Genomic DNA, 13,486 nt, shown 5'->3' on the forward strand with positions numbered 1-13,486 from the left:
TGACACATAGCCCGGCTATACGACTATGTGTCCTCAGTTTTTAAAATTTTCAGTCCATATTTTTCTATTTTGTTTCAATTTGACCCCACAATGTTCCCAAACTATTTTTAGGGCCTCGTAAACTCGGTTTTAAGGCCGGTAAGTGTATGTTTGCTATAAATGGAATGTGATTTGATTATCTGTAATTATAATTGAATATTTGTAAATTAGTAATGTTAAATGTTTAAAATGTTATCGTGATACTCTGTGACCCAAATTCGGCGACGAAGACAAGTTAGGGGTGTTACAAAAAAAATTACATGTTTACTATAATATTGACACATTTCTCAACAAAAGTACCATGACTAATCTCCCCATTTTATACCATTACATGAGTTACTCATGTCAAGCTTTAGTCTAATGAACTTGTCATATGTGTTAGTCTTGTAAGATATCCATAATCCCTTTAAGTTAGTTTTGTTTACCTAATAAGATCCATTTTATCACATGGTCAACGTTGTATCTTCAATAATGAAAATGATCATTACTCGTTGTAGTAATGATGAACATGACAAAGGTTATTTTTCTGGGACAATTGATAATGATAAAATGATCATTACTCGTAGTAGTAATTATAAAATCAATTGTCCCAGACAAATAACCTATTGTCATGTTCCATTTTCATAATTCATACAATGTTAATGAGAGGATATCATTTAATCTTTATCAAGCTATGATTTCACTATTGTAAGTGTAGTCATATCATGCATAAGTCATAAACCCAACATTCCAACTTTGAACCCACTAAGATGAAAGCACAAGTTTTCAATATATCAAAACACATGGTTACATATGCACTGCCATTCACTTACTTTGGATTTAGGTAAGTCACATCATGTATGTTACAAATGAATAAACCCATAAATAGATCTAGGATAAATTCAACTTGGATTATGTCTGATGTATTGTCAGTCCAAACAATCACATCTACATTTCTATTTTTGAGAGTCAATCCAACTCTAATAGACATAAAAAGTTATCTCCCTAATTGGACTTATAGATAACATAATAGTCTCATATTATTTGAATCATTTGCTCAATTTGATTCTATAGACTGTGAACAATTTAGATTACCTACTAATATATTTTATTATAATCTATCTATATAATGCAATTTAATACTAAACAAGCCTTAGGTTATCAAGTAATAAATATTTATTTATACATTTTACTTTTCATACAAAAACCATTGAAGTCAATCTAACATAGAGATAATGAATGACATTTGTTTATTTTCATAAATAATTATTTTGACCATTTCAGTAATTTTTCAAATATTAATATTAAGACATAATAAACAAAACATACCCCACTTTAGAAGAACAAACCACTTAAAACCCAAACCCAAACCCAAACTCAAACTCCCAACATAACGAATGAAAACTCTAAAAGATCAAATCGCAACAACAACCATTATACCAACGTCAAAAAGACATCAATCAACAAAATGCTTCAACCAACCATTTAGACATGAGGAGCATTATCCGCAAATGGTGTTGCCCTAGCTACAAAACACCCTTCTAGAAGATGCAAACTTTTGAGAAAAGAATTGCAATCTCTTTGCAAAACTAGGTATGATGCATGGGATGAACCTCTTATTCTAATTATCCTTTAGCTCCTCGATAGCTGTAAAATACCTACCGCCACAAAAAAAAAACAAAAAACAAACTTATGCCGGTACTAGAGGTGTGCATGGGTCGGGCTACTACCGCCTCAAGGCCCGTCCAAAAATGGGAAGGTTAGGGTAAAAATATAGGCCGAAATATGGGTTTGGGCAAAAAATGAGGCTGTTTAGAAAATAGGCCGGCTCTAGTAAAACTTTTTTGCTCGAGGCAGGCTTGCCCAAACCAGCCCTAATTATATACTAAATATATATATTTTTATTTTTAATCATATTTATATTTTAATTTTAATTTTAATATAATCAATTTTATTATATTTTTAATTTGTATATTGTTTTAAGAATTGTTTTAATATATTTTTATTTGTTTCTTGTTTTAATATTTGTTTTAAATGTATTTGATGATTTAATATATTTAAAAAATTTTATTTAATGAAATAAGTTAAGAAATTTAATATAGGCAGGGCCGGGCCGGACTCGGGCTTAACAATTTTATTTCGGGCAAGGCTTGGACAAAATTTTAGGCCCATATTTTGGGCCGGGTCAGGCCCAGACCTAGAAAATGGGCCTAAAATTTTCAATGGACCCAGCCCGAACCCTGCCCATGCACACCTCTAGCCGGTACTAGAGATCCAAGAGACTACATTGTGCAATACAACAATTATACAAAAAACTTGGGTGCCACAGATGCACTTTAACGTAGAGTTTCCTTTATGACAAAAACATGCAAAAAGTTAATATTTATCTTGATCGGAGCATTTCATGCAACCGATACATCAATTCATAAGTCGCTTTTTTACCAAGAAGACGATGTATAAAAACCCCTAAACTAAAACCAATACAATTTAGAAGGAACATGATATACTCTCATTTATTTGTAAGCTTTCATTGACAAATTTTTCTCCGCTATGAAAACCATGCAAAGATTTAGATTTGGTTTTTTGCTGTTAAATATTTTTGATAGAAAAACAACCGAGTGGGGCTAGAGGATTAGGATATGTGTAATATGACATAAAAGGAAAATGTGACGTGGATCAGTTCAATTGGATAAGTAGTGGAGAAGGTGTATCTAATAATTTGGTCGACTTTGATGATTAAAATTTCAGACACGTTATTGTTTGTTATGGAAGATTTATCTTATTACGTGAAGTCAAGGCTTGGAGCTTAAAAAGGAAAAGAAAACAGAGCAAAATTATAAAAAGTAGAAAAAATATATAGGCTCTCTAATCTATTAGTCACAGCGTTTGCTAATTAAAGACAGGAGAAAATATCCCCCGGCTTAAATATTTGACAAATTATCCAAGCAATTTTCTGGTGTTGGGTTTATGGTCTAACTCTATCCATCTAATCCTCTTCTTTCTTCTTGCTGCCTTCGCCTTTCTTTCATTGTTTTTTTTTTTTTTGGGGGGGGGGGGTATTGGTGGTTGTCTCCCATGGTAAATCATCTGAACCAAGAACCTGTCCCCATTTTTAATCAAAAGAAGAAAGGTTTCAGTTTACGGGAGATTACCAGAGTCTTAAGATCATGGCGACTTCGTCTTAAGAAATCCTCCTCTTCCGACCAACCCATATACAAACCTTCCCAGGTATACCTCTACGTTAAATCTCCATGCATGCAATGCAATGTAATGCAATAATAATATGTAAAAGTCTAAACAATAATTTAGAAATTATGAAAATTTGGTGATTCTTTGAATCCTCATTTGGGTTGTAAACGTGAGAGAAACTTTTCATGTTGTAGGGCTCTCCAGATGAGAATGGAGATGGACAAAAAATTGTCCGAGTTAGCAGCTGGACAAGCGATAGCGATGGGTCGAGATCCGAAGGTCGGAGTTCTAAAGGTTTTTTCAAGTATCGAAGCATGGACGCATGCTTTTCTCGCCAAGATTCTACAAACTCAAAGGGTACAAGCAAGAGGAGCCGCAGCCCCAGCCCCAGCCCCAAGCCTTCCTCACAGAATAAGGAGGGAAGCCTGAGAAGAAGCACAACAACAGATAGAAATGGCTTATTTGAGCCCCTGTCAGGAAGCACGAGCCGCCCGAATGGTAACCCCATCATGTTCTCAAACTCAACCGGGGTGGTGAAACCACCACCAATTGAGAAGCAACTCGAATGCACGCTTGAAGATTTGTGCTATGGATGTACCGAGAAGATAAAGATCAAAAGGGACGTTATTACAGAATCCGGGTTTGTAATCCGAAAAACATTACCTTAACCATCGTCTTGACTGAAATTGATGATCTGTTTATGATCTGCAGGCAAAGAGTTGAACATAAGGAGATGTTATCAATAAACGTGGAGCCGGGATGGAAGAAAGGAACAAAGATTACATTTGAAGGAATGGGAAATGAAGTACCTCGATTATATGCAGCTGACGTCACATTCGTTATTGCCGAGAAACAACATCCTATCTTCGGAAGAGACGGTGATGATTTGGAGTTAACGATTGAAATTCCTCTGGTGAAAGCCCTAACAGGTTGCAGCCTTCCCATACCATTACTGGGTGGGGAGAAAATGGAACTGAAAATAGATGAAATCATTCACCCTGGATATGAAAAGATAATCACAGGCCAGGGCATGCCAACCACAAAAGAAGCAGCAAGCAGAGGGAACTTAAAAGTTAGATTCCTGATTAACTTCCCAACGGAGCTCACAGATGATCAACGAGCAGCCGCAGTTAGAATTTTAGGGGATTCTTCTTCATGAATGTGGTTTTAGTTTCTTTAGGAGTCTCAGAATTTGTTTTACTTGTGGATATGTTACTTCCAACAGTATTTCAGGCTTCCCTTCATTGTAACATGTAATGTCAGGTGCTTCGCAGATACTTCAACAAGGAATATATCACCTGCTCATTACCAGTCAGCTAAAATCAAACCATTTTAACATTTTCATAAATGTAATGGGACCTGGCAGAATAACATTCCAATATGATGCCACTTACAATACCAGTTAGACATGTAAATGTAATGGTACCTTTCAAACTGGAACAAAGCATGTTAGTTCTGCAGTAAACAAAACCACCTCAGGCAAGGTTATCATCAAATCAACACATTTTTACAATGTTGAACTGCATCAGTGCCAATTCATTCCTATAAAATGATTCTCAAATCATGATACCTACATTATGAACATCACATTGATTTTAAGCGAAAAAAGAAAACTATACAACCGTGGTCTTTAAACTGACTTACATGCTTGAAAATATATTGAAATCAGTAAATTGCATAACATGAAAAAAATAATAAAAAGTTACAACAGAGATAACCACATAGGTTTTCTCTTTTAAGCCTTAGACCATCCCATCAAAGCACGGATTATGCCTAATATGCTACCACCAAGAAGAGCCTTTAGTAACCTGAGCTTTCCATTTGTGTACGGTGGGTATCTTAGAGGTGCATCACCAGCAAAACTTCTATAAAGAACAGCCTTCTTATGGCTAAAAGTGTCAAAGGAGAATTTCCCATGGTAGGCACCCATTCCGCTGTCCCCGACTCCTCCAAATGGCAAAGTGGGCTCAGCAAGCTGAAAACGTTATTAGGTGTGTATCACATATACTTCTAACGTTCAATAAGCATGCGAAAATGAACTTAGAGAAGTTCATTCTTTTGAAAAATAGGAGCAACGATATATTTTTCAGCATTTGTTAAAAACAAAAGGAACTTGGCATATTCTTTTTGGTGGGGAACAGTATGAACTTGCCAGAAAGAAAGCAAAAGAATACATCAAAATCCATGTAGCGTCTTAAAATGCAGTACAATGGGCAAATAACCATGGTCAAGTTGGCGTTTATAAAACAGTATGAATATATTAGAAAGAAACAAAAGGAGCATATGCTTCCTACATCAAAATCCGCGTAGGGAAGCAAAAAATGAATAAAAATTCCACAACAGATATTTTTGATTATTTCAAATAGCAACATGTATCCAAGAGCACCAAAATGGTGTATTATACTGAACGATAAGATTACCAAAAGAAGCAAGCATCCATGAAGCAATGTTTTTGTGATACTAGTGCAGATGGCCCTACAGACAAGATTATAAGAGCAGCAAACAAAGTAGGATTCTTCACCTATTTTTAAATTTTAAAAAAAAACTATCTACCAATAATTTACTTAGATGATTATGTTTTCCCCTGCTAAATTTATTCTAGAAATCATTTGTGACTGAATAATCTTGAAGGAGGTAGTACAAATTGCTGTCACCAATGACTTGAAAGTCCCTAGTGCCATTCTTCCAGAGATTCTCATAATAAGAACTATAACTCATTAAAAAAATTGTTTGTCAAAACCTAATTTGACATTATGCTTTTTAATATACCAATTTGACCATCAGAAGGCACTCCATATGCTCTCATTAGTCAAGTTTTAAGGGATGGTTTGCAACCTAGCCATGGAGATTATCAGCACTTTTGAAGGTAAATGCATGCAAATGTTAACTTGTCTAATGCACACATGGCCACATTGATCCCAAAAGTTCAAAGTATACTTACATGTACAGTAGTATCATTGATAACCAAACCCCCTGCAGAGACTTTTTCAACAAATTTCTCTTTCAGCTTCTTGTTATTGGTAAACATATATGCTGCTAGTGGTTTTGTTCCAGAATTTATCAGATCAAAGCTGTCTTCCACTTTGTCAATCTGTTATAAAACCAACCACAAGAAAAGCAAGGTATAAATTAAATTTCCCAGATTAGTATAAATTCGGCCAATCCTTTCTTTCTATAAAGAAAAATCATAAAGCAAGTTGCTACAACCACAAGTATATCTCATTGTTTGCAAGTAGATGGAAATGGAACTTTTCCCTCACAAGCTTTTCATAAAAGTATTGCTTAGTTATTACTTCATAAATTAAATTGCGAGTACAAGGGAAGCAGGTCTATCCTTCGTGTTCTATTTGATGAAGAGGATATACATTATTTTTGCTCAAGTAATAAGAAAGGATTAGACTCTGGATTTTTCAAGCACAAATGCTACGCACAGAAACTTGAAAGCAAATTAAAAATAAATAGTAAAATTTTAACTGAATTGATGTTCTTAGCTCCTACCGTGATAATTGGAAGCAGTGGACCAAATATCTCTTCATTCATGATCAGTGAATCTTGTGGGACATCAAGCAAGATAGTGGGAGCAATCTTCCTGCGCCATTAAAAGAAAAAAATATTAACAGTGTTAAAATGCTCAGTTCACTTAAAAAGTGAAGCAAAACCCAGGTTAGAACTCACAAGTTCGATTTATCTCTTTCACCTCCATAGACAATCTTACTTGAAACCTTGTCCTCATCTAAAAGCTTTAGCAAACGGGCAAAGTGATTAGAATTCACTACGCGAGACAAGTCTTTTGACTCCAATGGATTTTTGCCATAAAATCGCTCCAATTCACATTTGAAAGAATCTACCTGCAGAATGAAAAGTGCTTGAGAAGAAAGATTGAAAAGAACTAGATTACAAATGTAAACATAAACAGGTAACCTTACCAACTCCACAGCATAATCCTTTGTTGTAATGATGTAGTCGGGAGAAATACAGGCTTGTCCATTATTACATCCCCACTTGCCTGCAATTATCCGCCTAGTTGCAACCTAAAAATACACACAAAAAAATGTCAGTAAGTTACAAAGAAAGCAGACATCACGGTAAAATAAACATTACCCTTACCTGTAAATTGATGCCTGAATCAACAATAACTGGACACTTTCCTCCAAGCTCCAAAACAACTGGTGTTAAGTGCTTTGCAGCAGCTGCCATCACAATGCGTCCAATTCTTCCATTGCCTAAAAATTCAAGGGTGTTTTGATTCATAATACTTCTTATCAGAAATGAAATAATATAAATACTACATCATGACAATCCCTTATGCATCAATAATAACCATAAACTGAAACTTAGTACTTCTGGAAGAGCACTAAAATTTTTCCATATGATTTAATCCTTTTGAAAACACAATTTAAGGAATACCATCATTGAAGAGAATCCAAAAACAGCATATCACCACACCACTATCTTTGTAAAGCATCAAATATATCTAATATGCTAAAGCGAAATCCTCTAAAACCATCTTCAGTTCTTTCCAGATCCTCACCATTATGCCAGTTGTACATCCTTATTCCAACAAAACCTTGAGTAGTACGAGCATTGCAATTTTCAACAGTCTTTATCATGGTTTAACACATTAGCTTCAGCCAACCAAGGAACTATGTAACTTTCTAAATATCCCATTAAGGATTTGCTGTATTTCTATCTAATTAACTCAAGGAGGAATAAGATTCATGTCGAAGTGAGATTTCAATTATTAGAGCCCAGCTTAAAGCCCTAATGTTTCGTGCTTTTTAGTTGTCCCAAACCAGATAAAGGATGACGGTTGAGTATGCTGGCCTGGTATGCAGCAGCCAGTGTAAAAAGATAACCACAAACAATCAACATATATCCTAGCGAGGAAAGGATTGCCAGGAGAATCTACAAATAGCGCTTATTAAGATAACCTCTTCAATGACAAAGGGGAATCATTATAACTCATCAATTGTCGCCATCAATCTCTTCTTCACTAGCACAATTTAAGAATTCAAATCCAATCCTTCCCAACTGTTTGGTAATAAGTATTAGAAAGCTACAATCTTGCACCATCTTTGAAAGAAAACTTCTCGAAGCATGATGCACATATGAACCCTATAACCCTATAATCCAATTGTCAAAGTGTGCATCATTTTGACATAAAAGATCAAGCTAGAGGAGAAGGTAAAAGGATGGTAAATGAAATGAACAAGATACCTGTATACATTATTTTGTCCCACTTTTGCTCGAGTAGTGCTGTTGTTTCAGGAACAGCCCCTTCAACAACCTTTATGCAAGAGCTATCCATGTAATTCGCTACCAGCTTTGCAAGCAATGATGCAGTGGCTGGAGAAATTTCTGATGGCTTTAAGACTATAGCATTACCAGCTGCAATAGCTCCAATAACCGGATCAAGAGACAGCACTGAAAAAAGAAATGCAATAATTAAATATAAGAGGGGTGATAAAAAAAAGACAAAAGACAGTTCTGGACATGTCCTTAAGGATGTTCAACATACATAAAGGATAGTTCCATGCTGAGATTACTAACACGACACCCAATGGCTCAGATACTATTTCAGCGGATGATGGAAATGTAGCCAATGAAGTTTTTGCCTGCAGAAAAGGGAAAGCTAATCATATTCAACTCTTTTAATGTCAAGAAGAATCCTTCATGAAAGCTTCCACCCAGCTGAGAGGTCTTGAAAAAGTTTACCTTTTCTGGCATCATCCAATGCTTCATTTTTTTCAGTGCCAATTTACAGGAGTTCTTTAGCATTGCTATCTGCAGAGTAAACCAAGCCAAATCAGAGGAAGACCAAAAATGTAGTATTTCATTTGGGACTTACATAGAGAAGAACTATGGAAGAAAATTCTGGAGGCTAAGTTTAAACAACTAATATAGTGTTGCCTACTCCATGGTACCGTGTTTCAGAATAGCATGATACTCCTAGATTTTAACAATCAGGTGTAGTCTAAAATGTCAACTACTAAGAATTATACAAATTTAACAAGAGAAAGACAACTCCAGATAAAATTGTCTATGTGACAATATTTCAGTTCCTCCTGAACAAGTCATCTTAATAATTTTTTTTTTATCAGTTAAAAGCCTAAAAACATATAGTAGGAAGCTAATCAAAGCACTTAATAAAAATGGACACTAAGACCGAGAAGAACCATTTAGAAAACCTAAATAAAGAATCTCCTTGTTGAACTTCATTCGCTATTAAATTAATCAACTTAAGCACAGAAACCAACTTCAATGAAGATATAAGTTTAAGCACTTCGCTCAGATACTTCTGCTTTTAAACATGTAGCAAACAATTATCATTATAATCAGATAACTGCTGAAAGTTGAAATAATTCTTTAGAATTGAAATAATCAATGTTCATCTAGATTTTAAATTCCCTATTATCCAGTGACTCTCACATTAATCCTTCACAAATCACAGTTATAATTATCCTTGGGGTTGACTATCTGTAATAGCCAAAACTCCAATCATCACATTATGTTCAAAATAACAATAGATAACAAGACATGTCTCTGTGTGTGTGTAACTATTCTCTTTCTTCCAGTTTTTATCCAGCTACTAAAGTAATTCCCTGCATTCAAATTCAAGTTCAACTCTACTAGTTAAGGCTGAACTCAGCAATTATCCAACCCAAAGCCTGAAAGTAATAATTCTAAAGAATCGTCGAAGTGGAACTATCAACTTTCTGTAGGGAAAAAAAGGCTGAAAAAAAAAGAAGAAAACACCAAAAACGGATAGATTTTCTGGATACAGTTACATCCTGTCGGTACATTTCCTGACAATGTCTGCTAGTTGGATTAGCAATAAATCTTGGAGTACTTGAGTTCTACCCGTTTAGAACTATCGAGTATTTAATGGCTAGCAATTATTTTCTAAAGCCTGAAAATGACCGACCATTTCCGTGAGAGAAAAGCCAACTGTTTGCATGTCATAAATGCTACTTCTTTCCACCAAGATTTCAAGTGTGTCACGCATTTTTGAACCTCTAAAAACATTGCACACCAAAAAAACAATCTTTAATTCCCAAAATTTCCCAATTGCGTGATTCATGAATTTCAGGATACCCACTTGAAAGTTATAGCGAAACAAGGTTTCACAAGAATTTATAAGTAACACAAAGGATATCTATTTGTATGGGAAAAGAACAAACAGAGCCAATCAGCTTTAAACAATTGAAGCAAAAACAGCTTTAGAGACAAAAAAAGTGGTTGAAGTTCTTTATTAGGAACCAAATATATTCTAATTTCTGGAGACAAGTCGACTATCAATTAAAGTTTTTACTTAAACTTACAATTAAAATCTGAATTAAGTCAAGGTGATTTTTTTATTTTTAAAAAAACTCATAGTTGATTAGGCATCAAGTATCGGAAATAGCTGACTTTCAGCCGCCCATTGACTCCGTACTAATACTATGATCCATAGTTCATGATATAACTCCACCGCCTTCTCATCAATTTTAAATTTAATCAAATAAAAAACAATTCTAATCTAAAATCAATTTTTTTTTTAAATTATTGAAATAAATACTACAAATTAAAATGAAAAAAATTTATTTGACCTCGTAGATGGAGGATTCGAGTTCCGGCTTGGAAAGATCGTCGCGAAGAGCGGCGACAATTTGCGGCTCGTTCTCGTCCATCATTTTCAACATGGCTTTCAACTGAGTTCTTCTCCATTCGTAGTCTTTCGTCTTTCCCGCTACGAAGCTAGCTCTCAACTCCTGAACCACTTCCTTCGCGGAATCTATATCGAAAACCGCCTTCTTCTCCACTTCGCTCGCCATTATTATCCAAAAATAAAGCTCAGAGAAAACAATAACAAAACCGATATTGGATTCAAACTTTGAACTTGATGCTTATAGAAGAGGCGAGCAAAATAAAACTGACAATACTGATTTGCCTTAGATTTTCTTAAAGAAAACGCAGGCGTCACGTTAAAAGTAACGATATAGCCGCATCCATATATATAGTGGAGGAGTCGTGGACTTGGCGCCTTATCTATGGCGTTCCTTCGTCATTCGTCAACTCATTACCGAGAGTTATTTTACACGCGTAGAACTGAGCGCGTGCCTGATGGGCTCTCTTTTAATTTTATTCCGGCTGTCTTGGACAAATAAAATATTGAATTCTGGGTTAATTTAAATTTACATAAATAAAATGTGGTGGTGGCTGTTTTTATCAAATTTGGGGGTATCCGCCAAAAGCAATATTCTACTAAAGAAAACAAATTTAAATTCTCGAGGGGACGACGATTACAATTTTAGGGTTTTTTCACATTTCTTCTCTATCTATACCGATGTGATGACTTTTTTCTTTTGACGTGACATTTATTTATATTATAGGTATAATAACTTATTTTGTAAGCTATTTAATTTTTATATTTTTTAATTTATATTATTTATGGAATCATCCTTAAAAAATTTAAAATTTATTAATTTTGTAGAAATTAATTAATTTTTTAATTAAAAATACTTTTTAGAATTTTAATATTTTTATTTTAAAATTTTTATATATTTTAATTTTAAAAATAATTAATTGTTTATATTGTCACATTAGCAAATTTAATGAAGTTAATTTCTCCGTTTATTTGTTTGATTTGATAAACAACACAAATTTAAGAGTTAAAAATAAAAAATTAAATGAAAAGATAAAATGACTCTTTTTGTGAAGTTTGAGAGAAAATGAATTAAGTTGATTTACAAAGTAAAACAAACACCAATTTAATTAGGTAATGGTTAAAATATTATTATTTTACAAAATAAATTAAATTATTTTGAGATTAATATCATATTTGGTACTTATACTTTCATAAAATATCTTATATGTTACTTATACTTTGAAAACATCTAATGTTCTACTTGAACTATCAATATGTTTTTTATTATAGTACATGTACTTTTATAAAATATTCAATTGTCGTATATGCTTTGAAATGTCTATTGTGGTACCTAATTTATTAATGTATTTTTTTATTATGATACATGTACTTTTATTAAATGTCCATGTAGTATTTGTATTTTGAAAAATCCAATATGATACTTAAACTATTAATATGTGTCTTATTATGGTACATGTTAACGTCGACAATGAATTGCTAAATTGACCAATAAAAATTCGCACGTATAATTTTTTTAAATCATCAAGTAACATTATCTTAAAAACTAAAAAACTAAATTAAATTAAAAACAAATAATTAAATATATGATTAATAAAAAAAGGAGTAAATTCTAAACTTACATAAAAGTATATAATAAAAATATTATTTTAAATTGAAAACTCTTTGGAGAAGATGATCATTTACTTAAATGGAGCAAATGACGTTTTACTTATTTAAGTTTAGTAAATGTTGACTCATTACGATATAAACTTATTTAATTTTTTAATAATATAAGAACTAAATTAATCCATTTAAATATAAAAGGATTAATTTGATCCAATTCATAAAATACATTAACCTCCCAAAAACTTTAACCCTTTAAAAATCACTTAAAAACTACCCACTCCTCAATAATATTTGTTTTAGGCTTAATGCACAATTTAGTCCCTGAAATATATTATTTTTCTCACTTTAGTTCTAAAAGGATTTTTAGCTCACTCCGGTTTCTAAAATTACTAAACGTTCTAAGTTCAATCTTTTGGAGTTAAAACTAACAACGAGGATATCCAATCAATCATATGATGTCACGTGTTATATGATGATATTATAATGATGTCATTATCTAAAAAATCTTTAAAAATTATTAAAATATTATAAAACTTAATAAAAATATAAAATTACAAAAACAATATAAAAGTAAAAAAGTTTACTATTTTTTAAAACATTAGAAATTTTAATATCTTAAAATTTTATAGATCACATTTACTAGAGCTTGAACATTGGTCATTGTCTCTTAGAATAATACCACTCACGATAATTGTTTTATAATTCAATCAATCAAAATTTACAATTGGTAAAATTTGAATAAAATTTTTCAAATTTTTAAATAATAAAATATAATGTTATTTTAATTACATATTATTATTAATTATTTCAATTTTATTATTATCTCAAGACAAATTATTTATCTCTAAACCAATATCTTAAAATTATTGTCAAGTGTTTGACCATTTTAAAAACTTTAGTACAAAATAAAAAGAGCACGTGCACGATGATGGCTAGAGACATTAAATAGAGAACCAAGTCGAATAAACATGCTCTAGTAACACTCGTAAAGTCTTAAAATTTGATGTATTTTAAATATTAAACATT

At 32.8% G+C, this 13,486-nt stretch overlaps 2 protein-coding genes across 3 annotated transcripts; one reads left to right on the forward strand and one right to left on the reverse strand.

The window, feature by feature from the left end:
• The first annotated feature begins 2,879 nt into the window (after positions 1–2,879).
• Positions 2,880–5,027, forward strand: LOC108486542 (uncharacterized). The gene is made up of 3 exons (XM_017790653.2): positions 2,880–3,246; positions 3,402–3,847; positions 3,919–5,027. The coding sequence occupies exons 1-3, from the start codon at positions 3,094–3,096 to the stop codon at positions 4,364–4,366; spliced, it is 1,047 nt and encodes a 348-aa protein (XP_017646142.1). The 5' UTR covers positions 2,880–3,093; the 3' UTR covers positions 4,367–5,027.
• On the reverse strand, positions 4,712–11,486 carry LOC108486541 (aldehyde dehydrogenase family 3 member H1). 2 transcript variants are annotated; one of them, XM_017790652.2, is made up of 10 exons: positions 10,797–11,486; positions 8,923–8,991; positions 8,726–8,822; positions 8,425–8,631; positions 7,315–7,430; positions 7,134–7,238; positions 6,883–7,055; positions 6,706–6,796; positions 6,149–6,298; positions 4,712–5,182 (listed from the first exon to the last, which is right to left on the reverse strand). In XM_017790652.2, exons 1-10 carry the CDS (start codon positions 11,019–11,021, stop codon positions 4,943–4,945), a joined length of 1,473 nt encoding a protein of 490 aa, XP_017646141.1. In that variant the 5' UTR covers positions 11,022–11,486; the 3' UTR covers positions 4,712–4,942. The 2 variants fall into 2 exon arrangements, with proteins under 2 accessions (XP_017646141.1, XP_017646140.1); XM_017790651.2 differs by having other exon boundaries at positions 6,883–7,238; positions 10,797–11,367.
• Between the last annotated feature and the right edge of the window lie 2,000 nt (positions 11,487–13,486).

This window comes from Gossypium arboreum, chromosome 6 (assembly GCF_025698485.1).
Source record: "Gossypium arboreum isolate Shixiya-1 chromosome 6, ASM2569848v2, whole genome shotgun sequence".
Taxonomy (NCBI): Eukaryota; Viridiplantae; Streptophyta; class Magnoliopsida; order Malvales; family Malvaceae; genus Gossypium; species Gossypium arboreum.

Bases quoted from the DNA above. Each gene is read 5' to 3' on its own strand.
- LOC108486542 (XM_017790653.2), top strand. From the start codon at position 3,094: ATGGTAAATCATCTGAACCAAGAACCTGTCCCCATTTTTAATCAAAAG. The intron at 3,247-3,401 runs GTATACCTCTAC...TTCATGTTGTAG, and splicing joins CCATATACAAACCTTCCCAG to GGCTCTCCAGATGAGAATGG. The intron at 3,848-3,918 runs GTTTGTAATCCG...TATGATCTGCAG, and splicing joins GACGTTATTACAGAATCCGG to GCAAAGAGTTGAACATAAGG.
- LOC108486541 (XM_017790651.2), bottom strand. From the start codon at position 11,021: ATGGCGAGCGAAGTGGAGAAGAAGGCGGTTTTCGATATAGATTCCGCG. The intron at 8,823-8,922 runs GTAAACTTTTTC...CCTTTTCTGCAG, and splicing joins ATTGGATGATGCCAGAAAAG to GCAAAAACTTCATTGGCTAC. The intron at 6,299-6,705 runs GTAGGAGCTAAG...GTTTTATAACAG, and splicing joins CACTGCTTCCAATTATCACG to ATTGACAAAGTGGAAGACAG.